Below are 22,578 nucleotides of genomic sequence, written 5' to 3' on the forward strand. Positions count from 1 at the left end.
TAGTGTATTGATCATCCAAAACCCCCTTCCACCAAGAAGGTGACTTTTTCGATCTAACCTTTCCAAAGTTCTTTTTTACTGGTGTCACATTTCTTCCTTTTTTTATTATTTTAATTATAAAATGTGGTTGTACTTTATTAGACTATAATCAAATTTGTTTACTATATTTCAAAAGTTAAGGCCTTATTAGAAAAAGAGTTTGGTCATCCTTTGATTACCCTTAGGTCAAATAATGGGGGACGTTTGTTCTACTACTTTACCCACTTTCTATGATAAACATGGCATCAAACATCAATTAACCACACCTTACACTCTACAACAAAATGATGTTGTTGAACATCGATCCACAAAATTGTTCCTAAGAAATTTCAGACATAAGATTTTTTTACCATAGACTATATTCTTAATCGATCTCCCATACAAACTATAAGGAGAAGACTCCTGAGGAAGCCTAGACTAGTTGCAAACCTAGGATCAATCATCTAAAAGTCTTTGGCGCTATAGCATATGTATGGATTCCACAAGCCCAACACTCCAAATTGTATTCCAAGAATCAAAAACATATGTTCATGGGGTACAATGACAACCACAAGGCTTATCAATTGATTGATGAAAACAAAAACTTTTTTAGCTTGCGATGTTTTTAATGAAGAACAAGGACATTTCTAATTCTCTTCATCCATGCAAAATCCAAAGGATAAGCATTTGAAAGCTACTTATTTGTGTGTCTAACTTCTATTTGGTTCACCTAGTGAGGGATGATAAAGATTATGAATTTGATGATGCGCTATTTAAATTCCCTCTGGATGATGCTCTTGCTCTTGAACCAATTTTGGTTATTTGTCCTACATCTAATGTTGGTCCTTCTACTCTTTGGCCTAAATTTTGGGCTAAGACTATTAGTAATCTTTGTTTTGATGAGCTCATCGAGAGTAGATCCTCCAAAGATGAGAGCAAGTAGCATGATACTATTAACTTTACTCTCTTAGTCCTAAATACATCAATTTTACAAACTCAAATTTGGGAGGTTCCATTAATAATAGAAAATCAACTTTTAGGTTTGTTCTCAATTAAAGATATAGTGCAATCACATGGACTAGCAAGAAACAATTGGTTGTCTGTTTCCCCAACAAGAGTTAGAGTACTGAGGAACAATTAAGACAACTAGCAAGGTAGTTTGGCTTTGAAGGATGCTTTTACACATGCGAATGTCTTGAGAAATTTGTACTCCCTTTTATTGTGACAATCAAAGGGTGCTCAAATTGGCCAAGAATCCAATATTCCACAAGATAACCAAACATGTTGGCCTTCATTACATTTCATCTAATAGCTAGTTAAATAGAAAACCAATCAATTGCTATCCATTCTAACTTGTTACATTCCAATTTTAAAAATACTCCTTTATAATATTCGTTGCAATTTCAAGTTCATCAAGGACAATGAACCAAAAGGGGAATGGCATGTTACATCCCAATTTTTGACCTAGCTTGAAATATAGTCGTTGAGGTTCGCATGAAGTCAGTTGGTAGTTTAATTTGATATAATCTGGTGAAATGATAAGATAGTTAGTCGTTATGATTTCTAGTGAAGATGAAATGTTAGTAAATCGTTAATTGTGAATTCATGGAATTAAGATGAAAGGTTAACTATTATGATTATTTATGATTAGATAATTTATAATTTAATTACGTAGAAATTCTTTGCAGGGAGCTTGTTGAAGGGGTGGAAGCATTGTCAAAAAAGAATTAGGCAGGGCATCACCATCACTGGGCAGATGGGTAAAAGATCTAGCGATTTGAAATAGAATACATCTGTGGGACTTGCATGAGTTATTTAATAATTTAATTAAATAAATTAAGTTTAAATATAAAATGTATTTTAAAGGATTTTAATTTATCTTTTGTCATATTATTTTAATAATAATTTATATACGTGCATTTAATAAATAACATGATTTTTGGAACCATTATAATTTAATAATTAATAAGTAATGTTACAAATAAGATAAATATGAATAATATGAATTACTTAAAAACTCTTCATCTTCTTTCCTTTTTGATTTTTCCCTCCTCTTTATTTTCTTTTTAGTCGATTGATTAAAGAATCTAAATATGATCTTGTAACCGATGGAAGCTGTAAGGACTAGCTCACGTCTATAATATGAGAACTTCAAATGTAACTTGGCACCTTTTTCCTGGCTTTTGGTGTCCATTCTACTCTCAACTTCCAAGCCATTTAATATTCGAGCCCTTGCAGCTAGCGTGCAACACAAATGAAGAAGCAACAGCAAGTAATAATTGTGCATACGGCTGAGTCTTATCGCAGGTTGGGAACTCATTCAATACCGAGCTACATATTCACAGGGCAGAGTCACATAAGAGCATTTAATGCATTTCATAGAAACGTTTTTCATTCCTTCCAAGTTTGGTATTAATATGCAAACGTCCCTATAACAAACGTGTATGATTTCCTCATCATTCTTGACAAGTATTTAGTTTCCTTTGTGTCATCAATCTGAGATAGAGTTAAACGATATTTATTTTTAGTCTACCTTTTCTTATAGGGATATGAATGTAGTCGTCTATAACCTTTATCAAATCATTATACTCTACTAGAGATCAGTCGATTGTCATATCAATGATTTTACTCAAGTTTGTTATTGTTATAATATGCAACTTTCTAAATTTCATCTTAAAAGTTTGTCTTCTCATAAAAACATTTATCATTTAGTTTAGATATAAGTTTAATAAATGAGATGAGATAATTTGAAGGCACCAAGAAATTCACCAAGGTAAAAGCCAGAATAGGGTGAAGAAGGTGCAGAGTATACTTGTAAAGCTAATTTGAAGGCACCAAGGAATCACCAACTTGATGGCTTGATTATAGTGAGGAGGTGTAGATGAACCTGTAAAAGAAAATACAAGAATTTGTTATCATGCTACTTGTTTACTATCAATAATTTTGAGAATGTCTTTGTTATATAGAGGATGTAAAACAGTATTAAGATCCATGAATCAAAGAACTTGTCTATCATATTATATTTCTTTCCATGCATTTAATAAAAGTGTAAAAGATGTCATAATGTTCAAACACCAAGGAACTCACCAGCAAGCATGCCATTAAAGGTGAAGAGGAATAAATTAACCGAAAATAGTGCATGCATTACATAAGCTTTATGAGACTTTGGCCTGATGAAACATATATGCAGATAAGTATCTTTGAACTGGTGATTAATTTGAGCAGAGAAATGAATAGAAATGATATCCAAGGTGTTTTGTAAATCCAATCATTTAAATGATCCTGAGTCTACACCAATTATACAGTCCATTGAAACTAAGATAATCTTGAAAGAATCCATATGATTGCAAAGCTTTAACATATTATCAAGCAAGAAATTGGAATATATTGACACTGAGGAAAATTTCACCTAGCAGATAGGCCAAAGAATGGTGAAGAGATGAAGATTTAACCTATAAACAAAATCAAAAAATTAGATTTTTTAATAATCTTAGCTCATGTTTGATCCTGATATTGTATTCTCCTACTACCAAGTCATATGGTGAGTTAAATACTAGGATGCCCAGTGGATGGCAAGATGACACCTGTCTATTCTGGGTAGGGAGGGCCTTTCTCGTTAGAGATCGTGCGGTGATAAGATTTGGTCTGAGGTTGGGTGGTAAAGCCCCTGACAATGTTTCACCTCTCTCAGGATGTCGGATTTACGTCAGATAGATATAAGCTATGCATTCAATTGTTTATCGAAAACAAGTATTATCATTTTTAGTTATGTGGAGGCAAGATTAAATTGAGTTAATTTATTGTTATTGTTATAGAATCATGGATTGTTTTCATATCAAATATAATTATATTCCTAACCTTGAGTTACTGTCATGATTAAGCAATCAAAAGGAAAGGAATCTGCAGCCTTATGTGATTCCGTCGTCATGAAAGCCCTAAATTGAATCCGTAGTCATGGAAGCCCTAAATTGAATTTGTGGTCGCAAAAGCCCTAACTTGAATCCGTGGCCGCTGAAGCCCTAAGTGAGATAGCGGTATTAGAAGCCCTAAATGAACCAAAGGTAAAAGATGCCCTAATTGACACAGTGGTATGTGATGTCCTAATTTAAAATATAGTGGAATTTAATTGCAATTATCATTTGATTTTAAGATAGCGGTTTGTAGATGATAGTCATCATATGAAATTGTTATATAGTGTATTTGTGGACTAACCCGGGTGGTTGCAAAAGAATCCCTAGTTTGAATTCAATCTCAGTTTTTCTGAGGTATGTAGTTTTCAATTTCTGTAATAATTTCATTTGATGATATTTCAAGTTTTTAAGTTAAGAAATTTTGTCTTATTGATTTTGGCGGTAAATATTATTCACATGAACCTGAATGATATAACTGTCTTCCTATGAAACGAAGTAATAACTATATTCTTTAAGTATGATAGATGTTAATTAAGACCCAAGAAAATCGAATGTTACATATGGTATCAGAGTGCTGGGTTCAACACTAAAACCTTGGGTCCAGCACTATTTTTTAAAAATTGAAAATGCAATGTTGAAAAAGATTTATTTTTGCATAACTGGATATCGCAATCAAAACTGGAAAAACACACTAGAAAGTCATTCAAAATAGCCAGGAAGGCTGAAATGATATAAAGTGGACAAATGTATAAACTATGACATCATAAAGATGAAACATAATTAAAAAGATAAAATGGATTGGCAAGTTGAGTGGTGCAGATCAGGTTTGACAACCCAAATTTTGAAATCCTTGGCTAGGGTGGAATTAGGTTGATTTGTCGATTGTCCAGACGCTTCAGTTATTTTGTCGAATAACTATTGGGACTTTAACCGAACAAGTGATCTTTGTTGATTGTCCAGACGCTTCAGTTATTTTGTCAAATAACTGTAGGGACTTCAACCCACCTAAATACTCAGGTGGCAGGACCAGAACGACATATATGCCTTATCCTTGGTGGGAGGGCCATTCTTTGTCGAGAATGAAAAGATTAAAATGGGTCTGGATGCCAAGGCTTATCCAAACATATTGTATATAATTTTGATAAAATGTTATCTAAATCCATCATGATCAGGTATGTCAACCCAAATTAATGACAGAAATAAATTGTTACCTATTTGAACTTGAACTAAATGAAAGAATCATAATCCTTTCTGATGTTGATTAAACGACAAGATCAATTTGTTCTCCTGTATGGAGTAAACACACTTGCATAATTGGAACTATCAATGCTTGTTTACAGATGTAAACTTTGATGAGATGGGCATGGAAGCTTGAATCACAGAAATGGAAAAGATGAATTTCCAAGTATTTACAAAAGAATGATGGGAATCTTATAAATTGTTTCAGATGCTTATGATCTTGATTTGATGATCTTGCATAGTATATCATGTTTTTACCCTTGACTCACTGCTATACATGTATAATACACATGCAATGTTGACTCTACATATTGAGTTGTTGTATATTGTTTTGGAGATATCCTATCATGAAATGATTATTCTAATGAAATATTGGGCTTGAAGGCCAAGGTTACAATGGAAAAACATGGATTCACTAACTTATTACAGGTAATCTAAAAGTTTGCAAGGATGATTTATCCATTAATGAGGACCATATGCCAGATGGTATGTATGAGTGATTTAAATTATGATCAAGTTATGATCTAGAACTTGCTAGTTGAAGAATTTCAATTTTTGAATACTTATCTTACTTTCAGTAACTGAACTTCAAAAATACTCTTAAACGAAACATATCAATATGGAATTGAACTAATGATATGATGAGTGTCTACATGAGTATGACAGGAACATGAAATAGAATCAACTCAAATGATGCTAAGAAAACCCCAAGTAAGGTAAAGAGAACTCAGGTGGGTACGTGTTTAATTTCATGCTACCATGCAAGTATTTTTCTGGAAACTTTAAAGTAAAAATGGACCTTGAGATTCGATTATGATTTTCATTCTGACCCAATTGAGAAAAGAAATGATATCACAATGTTTTATATATATATATAGTATTTGGAATATTCTTTTAGTATCTAATTTGCAAAGATCATCAAGGATGATGAACCACAAGGGGAATGGTACGTTACATTCCAATTTTAAAAATACTCCTTTATAATGTTCGTTACAATTTCAAGTTCATCGAGGATGATGAATCAAAGGGGAATGGTATGTTACATCCCAATTTTTGACCTAGCTTGAAATATAGCTGTTGAGGTTCGCATGAAGTCAGTTGGCAGTTTAATTTGATATAATTTTGTGAAATGGTAAGATAGTTAGTCATTATGATTTCTAGTGAATATGACATGTTAGTTGATCGTTAATCGCGAATTCATGGAATTAAGATGAAAGGTTAACTGTTATGATTATTTATGATTTAATTACGTAGAAATTCTTTGCAAGGAGCTTGTCGAAGGGGTGGAAGCACTGTCAGAAAAGAATTAGGCAAGGCATCGCCATCATTGGGCAGACGGGTAAAGGATCTAGCGATTTGAAATAGAATATATCTGCAAGACTTGCATGAGTTATTTAATAATTTAATTAAATAAATTAAGTTTAAATATAAAACGTATTTTAAAAGATTTTAATTTATCTTTCATCATATTATTTTAATAATAATTTATATGTGTGCATTTAATAAATAACATGATTTTTTGGCACCATATAATTTAATAATTAATAAGTAATGTTACAAATAAGATAAATATGAATAATATGAATTATTTAAAAACTCTTCATCTTCTTTCCTTTTTAATTTATCCCTCCTCTTTATTTTCTTTTTAGCCAATTGATTAAAGAATCCGAATATGATCTTGTAACCGATGGAAGCTGTAAGGACTAGCTCACATCTATAATATGAGAACTTCAAACGTAACTTGGCACCTTCTTCCTGGATTTTGGCATCCATTTTGGTCTCGATTTCCAAGCCATTTAATATTCGAGACATTTCAACTAGCGTAAAACAAATGAAGAAGCAACAGCAAGTAATAACTATGCATACGGTTGAGAGTCTTGCCGCAGGTTGGGAACTCATTCAATACTGAGCTACATATTCACAGAGCAGAGTCACGTAAGGGCATGTAATTCATTTCATAGAAACATTTTTCATTCCTTCCAATTTTGGTATTAATATGCAAATGTCTCTGTAGCAAACGTGTATGATTTCCTCATCATTCTTGACAAGTATTTAGTTTCCTTTTGTGTCATCGATCTAAGATAGAGTCAAACGATATTTATTTTCAGTCTACCTTTTCTTATAGGGATATGAATGTAGTTGTCTATAACATTTATCAAATCATTATAATCTGCTAGAGATTGGTCGATTGTCATATCAATGATTTTACTCAAGTCTGTTATTGTTATAATATGCAACTTTCTAAATTTCATCTTAAAACTTTGTCTTCTCGAAAAAAAAAATTATCATGCAGTTTAGATATAAGTTTAATAACTGAGATGAGATCATTTGAAGGCACCAAGAAATTCACCAGGCTAAAAGCCAAAACAGGGTGAAGAAGGTGCGGAGTATACTTGTAAAGCTAATTTGAAGGCACCAAGGAATCACCAGCTTGATGACCTAATAATGGTGAGGAGGTGTAGATGAACCTATAAAAGAAAATACAAGAATTTGTTATCATGCTACTTGTTTACTATCAATAATTTTGTGAATGTCTTTGTTATACAGAGGATGTAAAATAGTATTAAGATCCATGAATCAAAGAACCTGTCTATCATACTATATTTCTTTCCATGCATTTAATAAAAGTGTAAAAGATGTCATAATGTTCAAACACCAAGGAACTCACCGGCAAGGATGCCATTAAAGGTGAAGAGGAATAAATTAAGGGAAAATAGTGTATGCATTACATAGGCTTTATGAGACTTTGGCCTGATGAAACATATATGCAGATAAGTATCTTTGAACTAGTGATAAATTTGAGTAGAGAAATGAATAGAAATGATATCTGAGGTGTTTTATGAATCCAATCATTGAAATGATCCTGATCCTACACCAATTATACAGTCCATTGAAACTGAGATAATCTTGAACGAATCCATATGATTGCAAAGCTTTAACATATTACCAGGCAAAAAATTAGAATATATTGACACCGAGGAATTTCACCTCACAAATAGGCCAAAGAATGGTGAAGAGATGAAGATTTAACCTGTAAACAAAATCAAGAAATTAGATTTGTTAATAATATTAGCACATGTTTGATCCTAATATTGTATTCTCCTACTGCCAAGTCATATGGTGAGTTAAATACTAGGATGCCTAGTGGATGGCAAGATGACCCCTGTCTATTTCGGGTAGGGAGGGCCTTTCTCGTTAGAGATCATGTGGGGATAAGATTTGGTCCGAGGTTAGGTGGTAAAGCCCTTGACAATATTTCACCTCTCTCAAGATGTTGGATTTGCATCAAACAGATATAAGCTATGCATTCAATTGTTTATCGAAAACAGGTATTATCATTTTTAGTTATGTCGAGGCAAGATTAAATTGAGTTAATTTATTGTTATCGTTATAGAATCGTGGATTGTTTTTCATATCAAATATAAGTATTTTTCTAACCTTGAGTTATTGTCACAGTTAAGCAATCAAAAGGAAAGGAATCTACAACCCTATGTGATTCGTTGTCGCGGAAGCCCTAAATTGAATCTGTGGTCACGAAAGCCCTAAATTGAATTCGTGGTCGCAGAAGCCCAAATTTGAATCCATGGCCGTGAAAGTCCTAAATTGAATTCGTGGTAGCGAAAGCCCTAAGTGAGATAGCAGTATTAGAAGCCCTAAATGAACCAAAGGTAAAAGTTTCCCTAATTGACATAGTGGTATGCGATGCCCTAATTTAAAATATAGTGGTATTTAATTGTAATTATTATTTGATTTTAAGATAGCAATTTGTAGATGATAGTCATCATCTGAAATTTTTATAGTGTATTTGTGGACTAACACGAGTGGTTGCAAAAGCATCCCTAATTTGAATTCGATCTTAGTTTTTCTAAGATATGTAGTTTTCAATTTCTGTAATAAATTCATTTGATGATATTTCAAGTTTTTAAGTTAAGAAATTTTGTCTTATTGATTTTAGCAATAAATCTTATTTACATGAACCTGAATGATATAACTATCTTCCTATGAAATGAAGTAATAACTATATTCTTTAATTATGATAGATGTTAATTAAGACCCAGAAAAACTAGATGTTACATAACTCCAAAGCAAACAATAAATAATCTCACCATGTCTCTGAGCCAAAGCAAATTTGTAAAATTCAGAGGGCAACTTGGTGTAGTTGATAGATTAACCATTAAGGGATGGTATTAGATAAATATCTTCACAATTTCTTTATTATTCCTTATTTAATGGTCAATATTCAGATTATGTATCTTCTACAATTGTTTCATAGTAGAAACATTGTACAACTATAAATGAACACTCATTTATTCCATTAATGCATTCATTTTTTTACCAACTTCTTTTTTAATTTTCATGTTCAAGGCAATTCATGAGAAAGTCATTCTATATGATTTGGGTTGAATGTTTTGCAAAATATCCATTTTTTGTTTGTCACTATATTAACTTGATCAAAGGTTTGATATGATTATTGTTGAGTTCTACAAAAAAAAAAACAAAAAAAATCTTATTAGTCCCTACCTTATATAAGGCAAGGAACTAATATTCCCGCTGGCCCCAATGAGCATTAGTTAGATTTTAAAAACGAATGCTGTATTCTAATGTTCCTAAAGTTAGATTTAAAATATCTATTATGCTATGTTAATTCTGATTTTTTAATTGGTCCTGTGGGAATTTCTTGGGGGTTATTTATATTTTTGCAATTGAAAAATTAAGGAAAAACAAAGGCAGCATTGCTTGTAAGGCCGTGTTGCTGTTGCTGTCATTTCTCTCCAACCATTTGACAAATAATTTACCAATTGCTATCTTGTCTTCGAATTTAATCTGTCGAGGTTGTTGCTTTTATATGGGAGAACTATTTTTAAATAAATTAATAATATCTATGATTTGAAATATTTTTATTATCCTAGTTCATTTCTATTATTAATTTTTGTTATTATTAATTGATTAAAAGTTATTATTGATTTTTATTAATTAACATGAATAGTTTTTATAGTTTATTAATATTTATATAAACAAATTTAATTTTTTAATCAAATAATTGACATTCAAATTTATATATTAAAAAGAAAATTAGAAAGAACAAAATACAAATATACTAAGTCATATATATATATATATATATATATATATATATATATATATATATATATATATATATATATATAGTGTATATCTTGATGATAGTCATTATAATATTTTTCTCATAAACATGATTTAACATAAATAAGATCCATAAAAAAATTAACTCACATATTATTAACAAACCAACATGACTTTTCAACTCCAAGGAAGAGAGATAACTACAATTTTGTGATCTTTGAGACTCATTTAACTAACTTCATATAAGATTGTGAGTTCTATCATTATTTCTCATAGAAAACACTAATAACCATAACAAAGGTATGAAGATTGTGAGTTCTATCATTATTTCTCATAGAAAACACTAATAACCATAACAAAGGTATGAACAACCAATGAGAAAAAATGGAAAAATGATATAGAAATGATTCACATGCACCCTCCTCTTAGATGAGGCTTGATTAAATAACCTTTGTTTTGATAGCATTTAGTCTAACATAGATATTTGACACTTAGAATTATTTTATTCTTTTTTATACTTTTCCCTATTCATAAGTAGGGTTTAACCATCCAACCAAAAGGCAGGGACTTGTTATTAAAATTTACCCCGATCATCAAACAAGCTGCAGCTACAATTACTTGCCACCATCTACAGCTCAAACCATTATACATCACTTTTGAGTCGTGAATTGTCTTGTTGGAAGGAAAGGGCAAAAAGATGCTTAAACTACACATCCTCATATTCTTTTTCTTCCTAAATTTAAAGCCCTAAAGAGTTTCTTGTCTCTGTATCCAGCTTTCCGTTAATAGGTGTAATTGTGAAACCCACTTGCAATTTACTCCTCCAATTGCCAAAAGCACACAACAGAAGTCAGTGCCATTATGTTGGAATCACTGGCTATTCTGGTTTTTCCTAAATTTATGTCAATTAAGGCACAAAATTAGGTGGCCTAGAACTTTATAGCTTTCAGCTTCTTAGAATTCCAAAATCATGGACACTTGAAGCAATATGCACTCCACTTGAAATTGCTCACTAACAGAACTGATATAATGCCTCCAATATGCTCAGAATATCAAGAATGGCACAAAATTGCCGATCACACCAAAGCTTAAGTAGCTAGTTCCCACTAGGATGCACATCCATTAGTGGGCAAAATGTTCTTTAGGCATTTCTGTGATTCAAGGATACTTAACAAAAATGCTACTTTATTCAATGTAAATAACAACTTTGGAATGGAACCGTTCTGATTTGCAGAAGACAGACCTGAGACAGATACCCGTCTTATTATTTATAACATTACTAATTTCGTGACTAGCTCAAAGGCATTTCCAAATCTTATCCAGGAACATTATTGTTAAAATAATCTGATTATATTATTAGCAATCCTGTCCCTGTTTGCTTCCACTTTACCTGCTTCGGACATTCTATAGTTTTCACCCCTCATCACTGTCAGCAAGATTGAGATCATCTAAGCCATAATCATTATCAACCCTACATCTTTCTCAAAAGTGGATGGCTGCCTTCCTTTTCTGTCATCTATTACCCTCCAAAGAATTTTCTGTTTCCTTTCTGCTTAGTTCTTGACACTAGAGGTTGTTCATCCTCAGATTCACTAAGATCGTCATCATCATCAAAATCACCAAAATTATAAGAACTCTTTTCCACAAATTTTGACTTTAAAGATAAGGATCTTTTGTCTCCTTTCTGCGTAATTCTTGACACTTGAGGTTGTTCATCCTCAGATTCACAAAGGTCGTCATCATCATCCTCGTCAAAATCCCCAAAATTTTCAAAACTCTTTTTCACTGATTTTGACTTTGAGGATAAGGATCTCTCTGGTGGCCCTAATCTCTTTCCTTGATCACTGTCAACCAAGCCATCTTCAAAACTCTTTTTCACTGATTTTGACTTTGAGGATAAGGATCTCTCTGGTGGCCCTAGTCTCTTTCCTTGATCACTGTCAACCAAGGCGCCTTCATCATCAGTATCATCATAACCCATTCCTTTTCCTTTTAAACTGGTAGACAATCTACCATATCTAACAGATCCACTCCCAGATGACCTTCTACCATCTGCCCCCTTCCATTTATAGTTGTCGTCATTGCCCTCTGAATCCAGGTCAGAAAAGTCATTTGGATCGTGCCCAAACACTGATGAATTATCCCCTCTGTGATTCTGTTCACTAAAAGTTTTGTTCCCATTCCTTTCTAACTTTCTTAAGCCAGCAGTTCTACTACTTCCACGCACAGGAAAGTCATCAAAAGCTAAATTCTTACCAGCATGACCACCTGCTCTAGCACTTGTAGGAGGTTTTCTACTGTCGGTCCTCTTCTGTTTATCATTCTCAGTGTCATCATCATCCTCGTCAAATAAATCCAAGTCTGACAAGTCATTTGAATTACCCCCAACTGATGATGACCTGTTGATTCCGGAACCAAACTGACTGATATTTTTATTTCCATGTTCTCCTGTCATACTTCTAGAACTTCTAGAGTATGATCTTCCACTGTTAGTCCTCTTCTGTTTAAAATCAACATCACTGTCATTGTCACTGTCATCGTCATCCTCATCTAATAAATCAAATTCTAAAACGTCATTTGAATTACCCACAACTGATGACGACCTGTTGATTCCTGAACCAAACTCACTGATATTTTTATTTCCATGTTCTCGTGACAGCCTGCCATGTGCAATTTCACTTTTCCCTCCACGCACAGGAAAGTCATCAAAATTATAATGATCACCACCAAGGCCTGCACTATTTCTTCTCCTGGGACTGTTTAACATGTCATCATTAGTTTTAGCACGAAAATTATATTCTTTATCTTCATCCTTCAGATGCCTAAAGTCGCACTTAAGACATCTCATATTTCTTCCAAAATTCATGAAGTTGCACCTGTACAAGAATTTTCATTTGTTTCTTGTCAGGTGAAGCTCCTTAACCTAAAAAATAATTCAACTGCTATCCATCATGAATCCAAGTGAAATAGATAATTGAAGGAACAAGAACATATATTTTACAGCAATATAGCCTTTTAAAAATATAATTCTCATATACCAGCATCATCCTGAAGGAGAGTACTTACTCAGGGCATTTCCAGTCCCCTGGATTTAGCTCCCTTGCATTCTCTGTATGGTAATCCCCTGGATGCTTGCAATCACACTTAATGCATGTCATATTTCTTTTAAAATTCAAGAAGTTGCACCTGCAGATCAAAGTTCAGTTTGTTCTCATCAGAGGAAGCTTTCCAACATAAACATCAAATTCAATGACTAATAGATCTCATTAGGAAAAAGATTGGGAAAAAAAAAAGGAAAAAGGAAAAATGCATTTTCCCAAGCAGTATGCCCTAATGAAATACAATCTAAGCTATAGACATTGACCCTGAATAAAAGAACCTACTTTGGGCATTTCCAGTCCGCTGGATTTAACTGCTTCGCAATTTCTGTCTGGTCATTCTTTGGATGCTTATAATCACACTCAAGGCATGTCATATTTCTTCTAAAATTCAGGAAGTTGCATCTGCAAATTGATATTCAGTCTGTTCCTCATCAAAATAAGCTTTAAAATTCTATTCATAGTGGATCCCATTACAGGAAAAAAAAATTATCGACCAATATGAACTAATGAAATATATATATATATATATATATATATATATATAGCGCCCATGAATGAAACAACCTACTTTGGGCATTTCCAATCTCCTGGATTTAGCTCCTTTGCGTCTTCTGTTTGACCATCCTTTGGACGATTGCAATCACACTTGAAACATTTCATATTTCTTTGAAAATTGAAGAAGCTACAACTGCACAGAAATTTCAATTACATTCTTGTCACTACAGCATTTTAACTTGCACCATTAAGCCAATTGCTATTGCATAATGGAAACCAGATAGAGAATATGTTGAGGAATTTATTTTCACAAACAATATGACATAATGAAAAATAATCCAAGGCATTGTGTCATCCCTGATTGATAGAACTTACTCCGGGCATTCCCAATCGCCTGATTGTAGGGTACTTTTTGGGCGCCTCTCATTACACTGTATGCATATTGCATTCCTAGCAAAGTTTACAAGATTGCACCTGTCAAGCATACCAAAAACGTTAGGACACTTTTCTAAATATCCAAGTAAATTTATTGTAAAGCTTCAATGGCAAATTCAAACACTAGCGAGCAGGAACATGTATAAGGTGAACTTACCCTGGACAACGCCAATCCCCTGCCTTCATTTCAATATCAACGAAACCTATCCGCTTTCTTGGTGGAGGTGGTGCTTCTCTTACCATTTGTCCAGTTTTCGTGGGTATTGGCCGTGGTAGGGTTGGATCAAGTGGAGTTGCAGCCAACTCAACCACATCTTTCAGCAGCTTACGTATAGATGCTTTAACTGTTTTCTTCATTTGTAATTTAGTTTCAGTTGAACTTATTACTGGATCTATGCCATAAGTCAGTAAAATCCTCATCAAATCCACTGTGCGCGCACATTCCTCATTGGAGATATTTATGTATGCTCTATCGCAGGAACCCCTTAAATTGCATTTGCTGCACACCTGTAAAAATTTTAACTCAATATATTATTCTGTCACTATAGAGGAAACAAATATATTTCACAAAGGTAATGAAGAACTGTTCAAGGTCTAATAGAGGGACAAAGCCATCTATTCTTCTGAAAATTGACTTACTTCTCCTTCCTCTATATTCACATATGATCTCAAACGCTTCCCTGAGTTTACCACCTTTCTATCTAAACTCGGACAACCATGTTCCACAATTGCCTGGATATCTTCCTTGGACAAGGATCTGCACAAAACAATCTTCAGTGACAATAATGAAACTAGCTATGCAATTAAGGAACTCCTGACGCAATTATAAACTACGTATCAAAAATAAAATAAGAATTGAATAAGAAACCCGTTATAAGTTAATTCTTGGAACTGAGGCGACAAGGAAAGAGGATGTGAACTTTATATCCCAAACTAAGAATTCTTTTAAATTGTTTGTCAAGTTCAATATATTGGATTGCAAGCCTGCCTGGACTCTCTCAATGAACTGTGAAGCTTTCTCCTGAATGTATCTAATAAGCCAAGCCAGACCTGATACTCCATTTGCAATTAATTTAATTTCCATGTATATATAAGAATCTAAGGATACTCATTGGCAAGCATAAAGGTGGGTTCCCAAATATATCATACAGAGGAATCACATGAGATTCAGACTAGCCAGACCTGATATTCCATTTGCAATCAGTTTAGTTTCCATGTTTATGCAAGAATCTAAATTATGGTTATTGGCAGGCAGAAAGGTGGGTTCCCAGATATATCAAATGGATTCCATTTGCAGTGATAGCAAGTTGGTGAGAAAGCTTCTGACTGGACAAGAGAAATTGATACTTGGAGATCTACATCAGGATATACTTTTCATTTGGGACCTGGACCAGTTAAGCACCTTGAAAAATGCAGTAAGTGATTCTCTTATACCATATGAGCAGAGTCTCAAGACTGCTTCAATTCGCCAGCTTCTAAATGAGGTTGTTAGATGATGATATCTTCCATGTGTTATATGCAACCTCCGAGACAAGAATTAGCAGGGTTGTTACAACATGAAATCCTGCTTGCCAAGCCTAATTTTAATGACATGTCACATCAGGATAAGCAATATAATCTTTTAAAATTTCAAACTTTGCATATACAGGTTGGCCCTAGGAGAAGTAGACGATTTCTTACTTCCTAAGATCCCTATTAAGCAAGGCATCTTTGCCTTCTAACTTATACAACCAAATGAGGTTCTTTGATTCTAGAACTTCATGTAGACAGGTTGGCCCTAGGAAAAGTAAGATGATTATTTCCTTCCCAAGGACCCTATTTAAGCAAGGCATCTTTTCCTTCTTACTTATACATTCAAATGAGGTTCTTTAATTCTAGTTTTATTTGCTGTCTTCAAATACCGTCCAAGTATTTATTTGTTGCTCTTTGGATGGTGCCTCGCTTCCTTGCAAATGTTGAGTGATTTGAATAAACAACATTCAGATCCCTAGCATCCTGAACATTTCTTCTGTAGGAAGGTGAATTAAAAATACTACCATTGGTATGGCACTGCATTGCTGTTTGTAATCTTCTGGGGCTGGGATTAGGGTTTTGGCTCCTGGTAACAAGGTGAAGTTTGGTCTTCCTTTGTGTGGCGGTCATCCCAACTCATGCACATTGAATCAAGGGTTTGGTAACACGGGCCTTATGATTTCGAATTGTGACATTGACAGTCTGGAGGGGCAGATGCGGCACATGAAAAGATTTTCAAGGGTTTGTGGAAGGTTGATAGTCCCTCTGCACAGGTAAGTTTCCAGGACAGTGAAGCCAATTTAAGCATGCAACTGCAGAAGAAAGGCCCAACAGTGGAGGACTCAATGCAGGCTAGCATAGGGTTTATCAACAAACAGTAATAAAACACAGAATGGTGAGGGCTGCTGCTTCAGAATGCTGCCCATGTTGGTGGAGCTTGACGAGGTAGGAGGGTTTAAAACTATGTTCAAGGTCGTGGATACTGCCCCCTGCATATAACCAAGCAACCACAAGGGTTACAGCACAAGCAGGATGGTGTATTAGGGATTTCATTACTCCCATCATCCAAGACCATTTTGTGTACTTAAATGTGGAGGATGAAGAGGAAGTTACAATGTTTCAGTATTTTTTGAGCTGGACATGGATGTTTCAGGGGCCTTCGGCCAAGTTCACATGATTTGCATTCTTGGATATCTGATAATTGGGAGCCCATTCTTGACAGTCCTGTACAGATTTACCCTGCAGCAAGGGGGTTTTTAATTGTTGTTTTTTTAAAACACTTCAGACATAAACAAGGTTTTGTGTGAGCATTTTAATTTTTTGGAGTTGGAAGGAGAGGTTTACTCACATGTTGAGGTCTTGACATCTTGATTTTTCTCCAATTACTGATGGTGCATGATGATAAAGCTTGAAAAGAGAATCATGAACCAAAACACTGATGATAAAAATTGTTGACACAGTTAAATCCAGAAGATCAGGACACATTATCATGGACTTAAGATGTAATTATTTAACACTGAATATTATGATCGTAGAATGCATTTGGACCCATTTGACAGTTATTCCCTGTAAAGTTTCTGCAAATTCTGCTATAAATCAGACTGAGATAATACCTCATATTGCTTGCTAAAGATGATCTTCTATGATTCAGACTTGAATGAAGCGTTACCAATAGTATTAAATGCTATTCTGAAAATTGTTTAATCTCTGCAATAATTCGTATAGGGCAGAATTGCTAAAGGAGCAGACCCTTTGTTATTTGTGTGTCCTTTATCCACAAACATACCCTATATAAATATGCAACCAAAGGGCATGTCCCTCCCTAGGTCGCCTCTAATTAACTCCTTGAATCAGCGGCTATTGGAGAGGACTTTAGTTAGTGAACAACTAACTAAAATGATAAAGATCAACCTCTAACAATAATGCCTCTAGGAGATGCCAATCACCACTAGGATAATTACAATTATATATAAGCCTCCATTTCATGCAAGAACAGGTCCATACGATCTGTAATCAGATCAGTATTATCTATCAGAGTTACGAAATTAGCACTCACTCTTAACTTGATAATCATACTAAGAGATAGCATATCTAGCATCATCAATTAAGATGAATAAGCAGACATTGATACTTTATGTCTATCTGAATCTTCTAAGCATGTGGTATCATTGAACACATGATACAATGTCATATTACCACACCTGTGATATCACTCATACTAGTGATAATGATATTGCATGGAATGCAATGTACAGGATAAAATCTGGAAAATTCTTCCTTTTATCCAAGTTGTGACTCATAGGTACTGGCAAGCCTATATCACAATATGATCCTGAGTTAAGATCTACCAATTCACAAGATGAAATCCGAAGAATGATTAAATTCTTTTTTTTATCGAAGTTGTGACTTATAGGCATAGAAATGTCTATATCACAATGTGATCTTGAACTCATCCAGATCTAACAGTAGTTCTCTACTGTTCAACACATTATCTAAGAGATTGTCATCTCTCATTATGTCTTTTATACAAGTGTTCATTATCTCAAAGATCGTCACCTCTTAGATAATGAATACAAATGGTGAAGCCCATAACAGTCAATAGCCTGACAATAATAATTTTAATTCAAAATTATTAATAATTAAAGAATACAAATGTATTACAATTCAACCATACCAAGTATTTTCTTGAAGTGATCTATCTTCACTGAAAAGAGAGGTTTGGTAAGAATATATGTTGTCTGATCTGCAATGCAAATGTATTCTAATTTTACAGTATTCCTGTCTACCATATCTCTTACATAATAGTAAGGAATTTCAATATGCTTGAATCTTTCATGAATAATTGGATTCACAAAAAGCTTGACAGAACTATGATTATCACAATGAATAATAGTAGGAGTCATGGGTTGACCAAATAATCCCACAAGTTACTTTCTGAGCCAAATTGCCTCCTGAGAGGTCATTGCTATGGTAATGCATTCAACTTCTATGGAATTATGTGCTACTGATGCTTGCTTTTTGCATATCCAAGAGATCATCGCTGAGCCTAAACTGAAATAGCATCCTAAAGTGCTTTTCCTATCAGCAACACTTCCAACCCAATCTAAGTTTGTGTACCTGTGTAGATCCAAGTCAACTTTCTCATACTTGAGCCCAAGGTTGAGTGTCTTGTAAGTATCTCATGATGTGTTTGACTGCAACTAGGTGAATCTACTTTGGCTCACACATAAACTGACTTAAAACATTAACAGCATAGCAAATATCAGTTCTTGTATTTACCAAGTACATTAGAAACCCAATCATCTGTCTATAAAGAGTAGAATCTATGGAGGGTGATTTTGTTGCTGCTTCCTTAAGTTTATGTAGATTAGTCTCCATTGGAGAAGACATAGGCTTGCAGTTCCACATTCCAAATCTCTTCAAGATGTCTAATGTATACTTTCCTTGATTAAGTATGATGCTGTTAGAATTTTGCCATACTTCTAGTCCTAGGAAGTAATGAAGGAGTCCTAAATCTTTCGTCTCAAATTCTCTTATTAGATCTTTCTTGCATTGATCTATGACACGATCATCACCTGTTATTAGTAAATCATCAACATACAATATCAAAATTACCATATCATCTTTATCCCATTTATAATATAGATTTGGATCAGCTTCATTCTTGGAGAATCCTAAGCCGGTGAGATTCTTATCAATTCTTTCATGCCAAGCCCTTGGAGCCTATTTAAGCCCATAGAGAGCTTTCTTGAGCCTGCAAACAAAAACTTTAGGGTTATGAGTTTCAAATCCTTCAGGTTGCTCCAAATATACCTCTTCTGTAATCTTTCCATTTAGAAATGTTGTTTTTACATCCATCTGATGTACTTTCCATCCCTTCAATGCTACAATAGATAAGACTACTCTTACAAAGTTGTATCAGGCAATAGGAGCAAATGTTTCTTCATAATCAATTCCCTCTTTCTGAGAGAATCCCCTGGCTACGAATCTGGTTTTATATTTTTCAATGCTACCATCAACAACATGTTTGATTTTAAATATCCACTTAGAAGAAACAACGGATTTTCCTTCAAGTCTTGGAACACTTTCCCAAACATCATTCTTCATAATGGATTGGTATTCTTCCGTCGTGTCATCCTTCCAAGCTATATGTTTAATAACATTTGAAACATTGGTTGGTTCTAATTTAGACAAATCACTCATGTTTGTTGCATAACTAAAAAATGTTTTAGGTCTTCAATTTCTTCAATGTTCTCCCTCTGAAGCTCAAATTCAATATTTTCTTCAAAACTAGGTAAGGGAGAGGGATCTCCAGAACTTAGGGCTCTTTTGAATGCTAAATCTTCTTCAACTATTACATCCCTAATAAGTTCGATGTTTTTTGACCAGGTATGAAAATCCTATATGCTTTAGATGTTTCACTATACCCAACAAAAATACCTTTCCTCTGGGAGGGTTCTAACTTAGTTCTCTTTTCTTTTGGAACATGTATATGTACTAGGCACCCAAAAATCCTAAGATGACTTATATTAGGTTTAACCTTAGTAAATACTTCTTCAGGAGTTTTATCTCTAAAGTAAGATTGAGGACTTTTGTTTTGAATATAGACAACAGTACAAGAGGCTTCTATCCAAAGATAATATTCTAAATTTTGATCAAATATCATAACTCTTGTTGCCTCTATAATTGTTCTATTCTTCCTTTCTGCTACCCCATTTTGTTGTGGGTTATAAGGAACGGTATACTCCCTCTTAATTCCTGCTTCTTTTAGAAAACTCTTTAACCAAATCTAAAGTATATTCTCCTCCATAATCAATCCTAAGAGTTTTAATTTTGTGTCGTAATAAGTTTTTAGTTAAGGTTTTGAGTTCTTTAAATCTCCAAGGATTTCTTTTGATTCTTTAAATTTTAAGAAATAAATCCAAATTTTCCTAGATAAGTCATCTATAAAAAGTATATAGTACCAGAATCCTCCAAGAGAAGGAACAGACATAAGTCCACATAAATTTGAGTGGATTAAATTCCAAAACATTGTTAGTTTTTCTAGTGCTATCATGAAATGGACTTTTGGTGTTCTTACCCAAAGCGCATCCTTTGCATATGCTTGAGTGATCTTTATTCAACTTAGGTAAACCAGTTACCATCTTCTCCATAGTCGATAAGGTTTTGAAATTTAGATGTCCTAACCTTTTGTGTCATATTTTGTTTATATCAGCAGCTTCATGAATTAAGGCTTGAATAGGTTGACAAGGTTTTTTATTTAATTCATACAAGTATCCCTTTCTTTGACCAATCAACTTTGATTTCTTAAATAAAGAGTTCTTAAACCAGGTCATTATTTTACCATCCATGAATGCAACATTATATCCAACATCTTCAAGTGTTGTAACAAAGATTAGATTTCTTTTTATTCCTAGTACATAGAGTACTCCTTTGAGACGTACAGAACTACCAGACTTCAATTTCAAGGTGTAATTCCCAATTCCTTTGACTGAATGAACGGAATTATCACCGATGGTAACTTCGCCATCAACTTCTTCAGATATAGACTCCAGTGCTTCTTTGTATCATGTAATGTGTCGAGATGATCCACTATCAATTACTAATGCTTCGCATGATACTTCATTTGATAGTGCAGAATACAATACACGATTCTCAGAATCATAGTTATCTTCTTTCCTAGTAATGTTTGTACAGTTACTTGCTACTTTGTATTCTCAGGGCGATTAGATCTATAGTGTCCAAATTTTTCACATTTGAAGCATTTTATTTTGGATAGATCTTTCTTAGGTTTGTCATTTCTTTGATTACCCTTCTTCTTCTTGAAGTGTTTCTTCTTACCTTTATAGGAATTTGTATTGAGAACATGAAGTTCTTCATCTTCAATTTTCAATCTTCCTCCTTTCTTAAGTTTCCTAGATTCTTCTTGCAGGCAATATCCTTTAAATCTATTAAAGTCTGGAAGATTGTCTCTAGCACTTACTCCTTGTGATAATGTTTCCCATGAATCTGGTAACACATCTATAGCAATAAGTGTTAGTTCATTGTTGGTCCCTATACTAGCAAGTTTGTCTCTTAGACTAGCCACCCTTAGGAAGTAAGAGTTCATTGATTCTCCCCTCTTTATCTGTATATAATTGAGTTGCCTTTTTAGTGCAAGGGTTCTAGTCGCATTGCTAACCTCATATGCATTTAATAATGCATTCATCATATGAAATGACGTTTGATGTTTCATTAGCATAGGTGCTATTTCATTTTTCACTCCATCTAATATGATCTGCATGGCTTTCCTATTTCCTTTACTCCAGATGGTTTTATTAGGTTCAACATCTAGTTGCTTGGATGCTGAATCAACAAACTGTTTCACATCATTGTCTTCAAGAATCATCATAATTCTAAGTTTCCAAGCAACAAAGTGTTCTTTTCCATAAAACCTATCCTCGGATCTGATTGTGCTTTCCATTGAAGATCGAAGGATGTTGCTAGATATATAAAGTCTAATTGTCAATATGCAGAGCCTAGGTTTGACTACCAAAGCTCTGATACCATGTAAAGTTTCTGCAAATTCTGCTATAAATCAGACTGAGATAATACCTTGTATTGCTTGCTGAAGATGATCTTATATAATTCAAACTTGAATGAAGTGTTACCAATAGCATTAAATGCTATTCTGAAAATTGTTTCAACTCTGCAATAATTCGTATAGGGCAGAATTGCTAAAGGAGCAGACCTTATGTTATTTGTGTATCCTTTATCCACAAACA

At 33.8% G+C, this 22,578-nt stretch overlaps 1 protein-coding gene across 1 annotated transcript in view; it reads right to left on the reverse strand.

The window, feature by feature from the left end:
- Nucleotides 1-10,707: 10,707 nt before the first annotated feature.
- The window catches only part of LOC149535068 (uncharacterized), a 48,993-nt gene continuing 37,122 nt past the window's right edge, over nt 10,708-22,578 (reverse strand). The window contains exons 2-8 of the mRNA XM_089803833.1: nt 14,942-15,059; nt 14,460-14,809; nt 14,243-14,341; nt 13,941-14,060; nt 13,655-13,774; nt 13,338-13,457; nt 10,708-13,147 (exon numbers count right to left, since the gene is read on the reverse strand). Coding sequence (XP_089659959.1) covers nt 11,791-13,147; nt 13,338-13,457; nt 13,655-13,774; nt 13,941-14,060; nt 14,243-14,341; nt 14,460-14,809; nt 14,942-15,059 — 2,284 coding nt within the window. The 3' untranslated portion in view covers nt 10,708-11,790. The remainder of the gene's footprint in view (nt 13,148-13,337; nt 13,458-13,654; nt 13,775-13,940; nt 14,061-14,242; nt 14,342-14,459; nt 14,810-14,941; nt 15,060-22,578) is intronic.

Source organism: Cupressus sempervirens, chromosome 10 (genome assembly GCF_028749045.1).
Source record: "Cupressus sempervirens isolate cs-2001-9-10 chromosome 10, ASM2874904v1, whole genome shotgun sequence".
Lineage (NCBI taxonomy): Eukaryota > Viridiplantae > Streptophyta > Pinopsida > Cupressales > Cupressaceae > Cupressus > Cupressus sempervirens.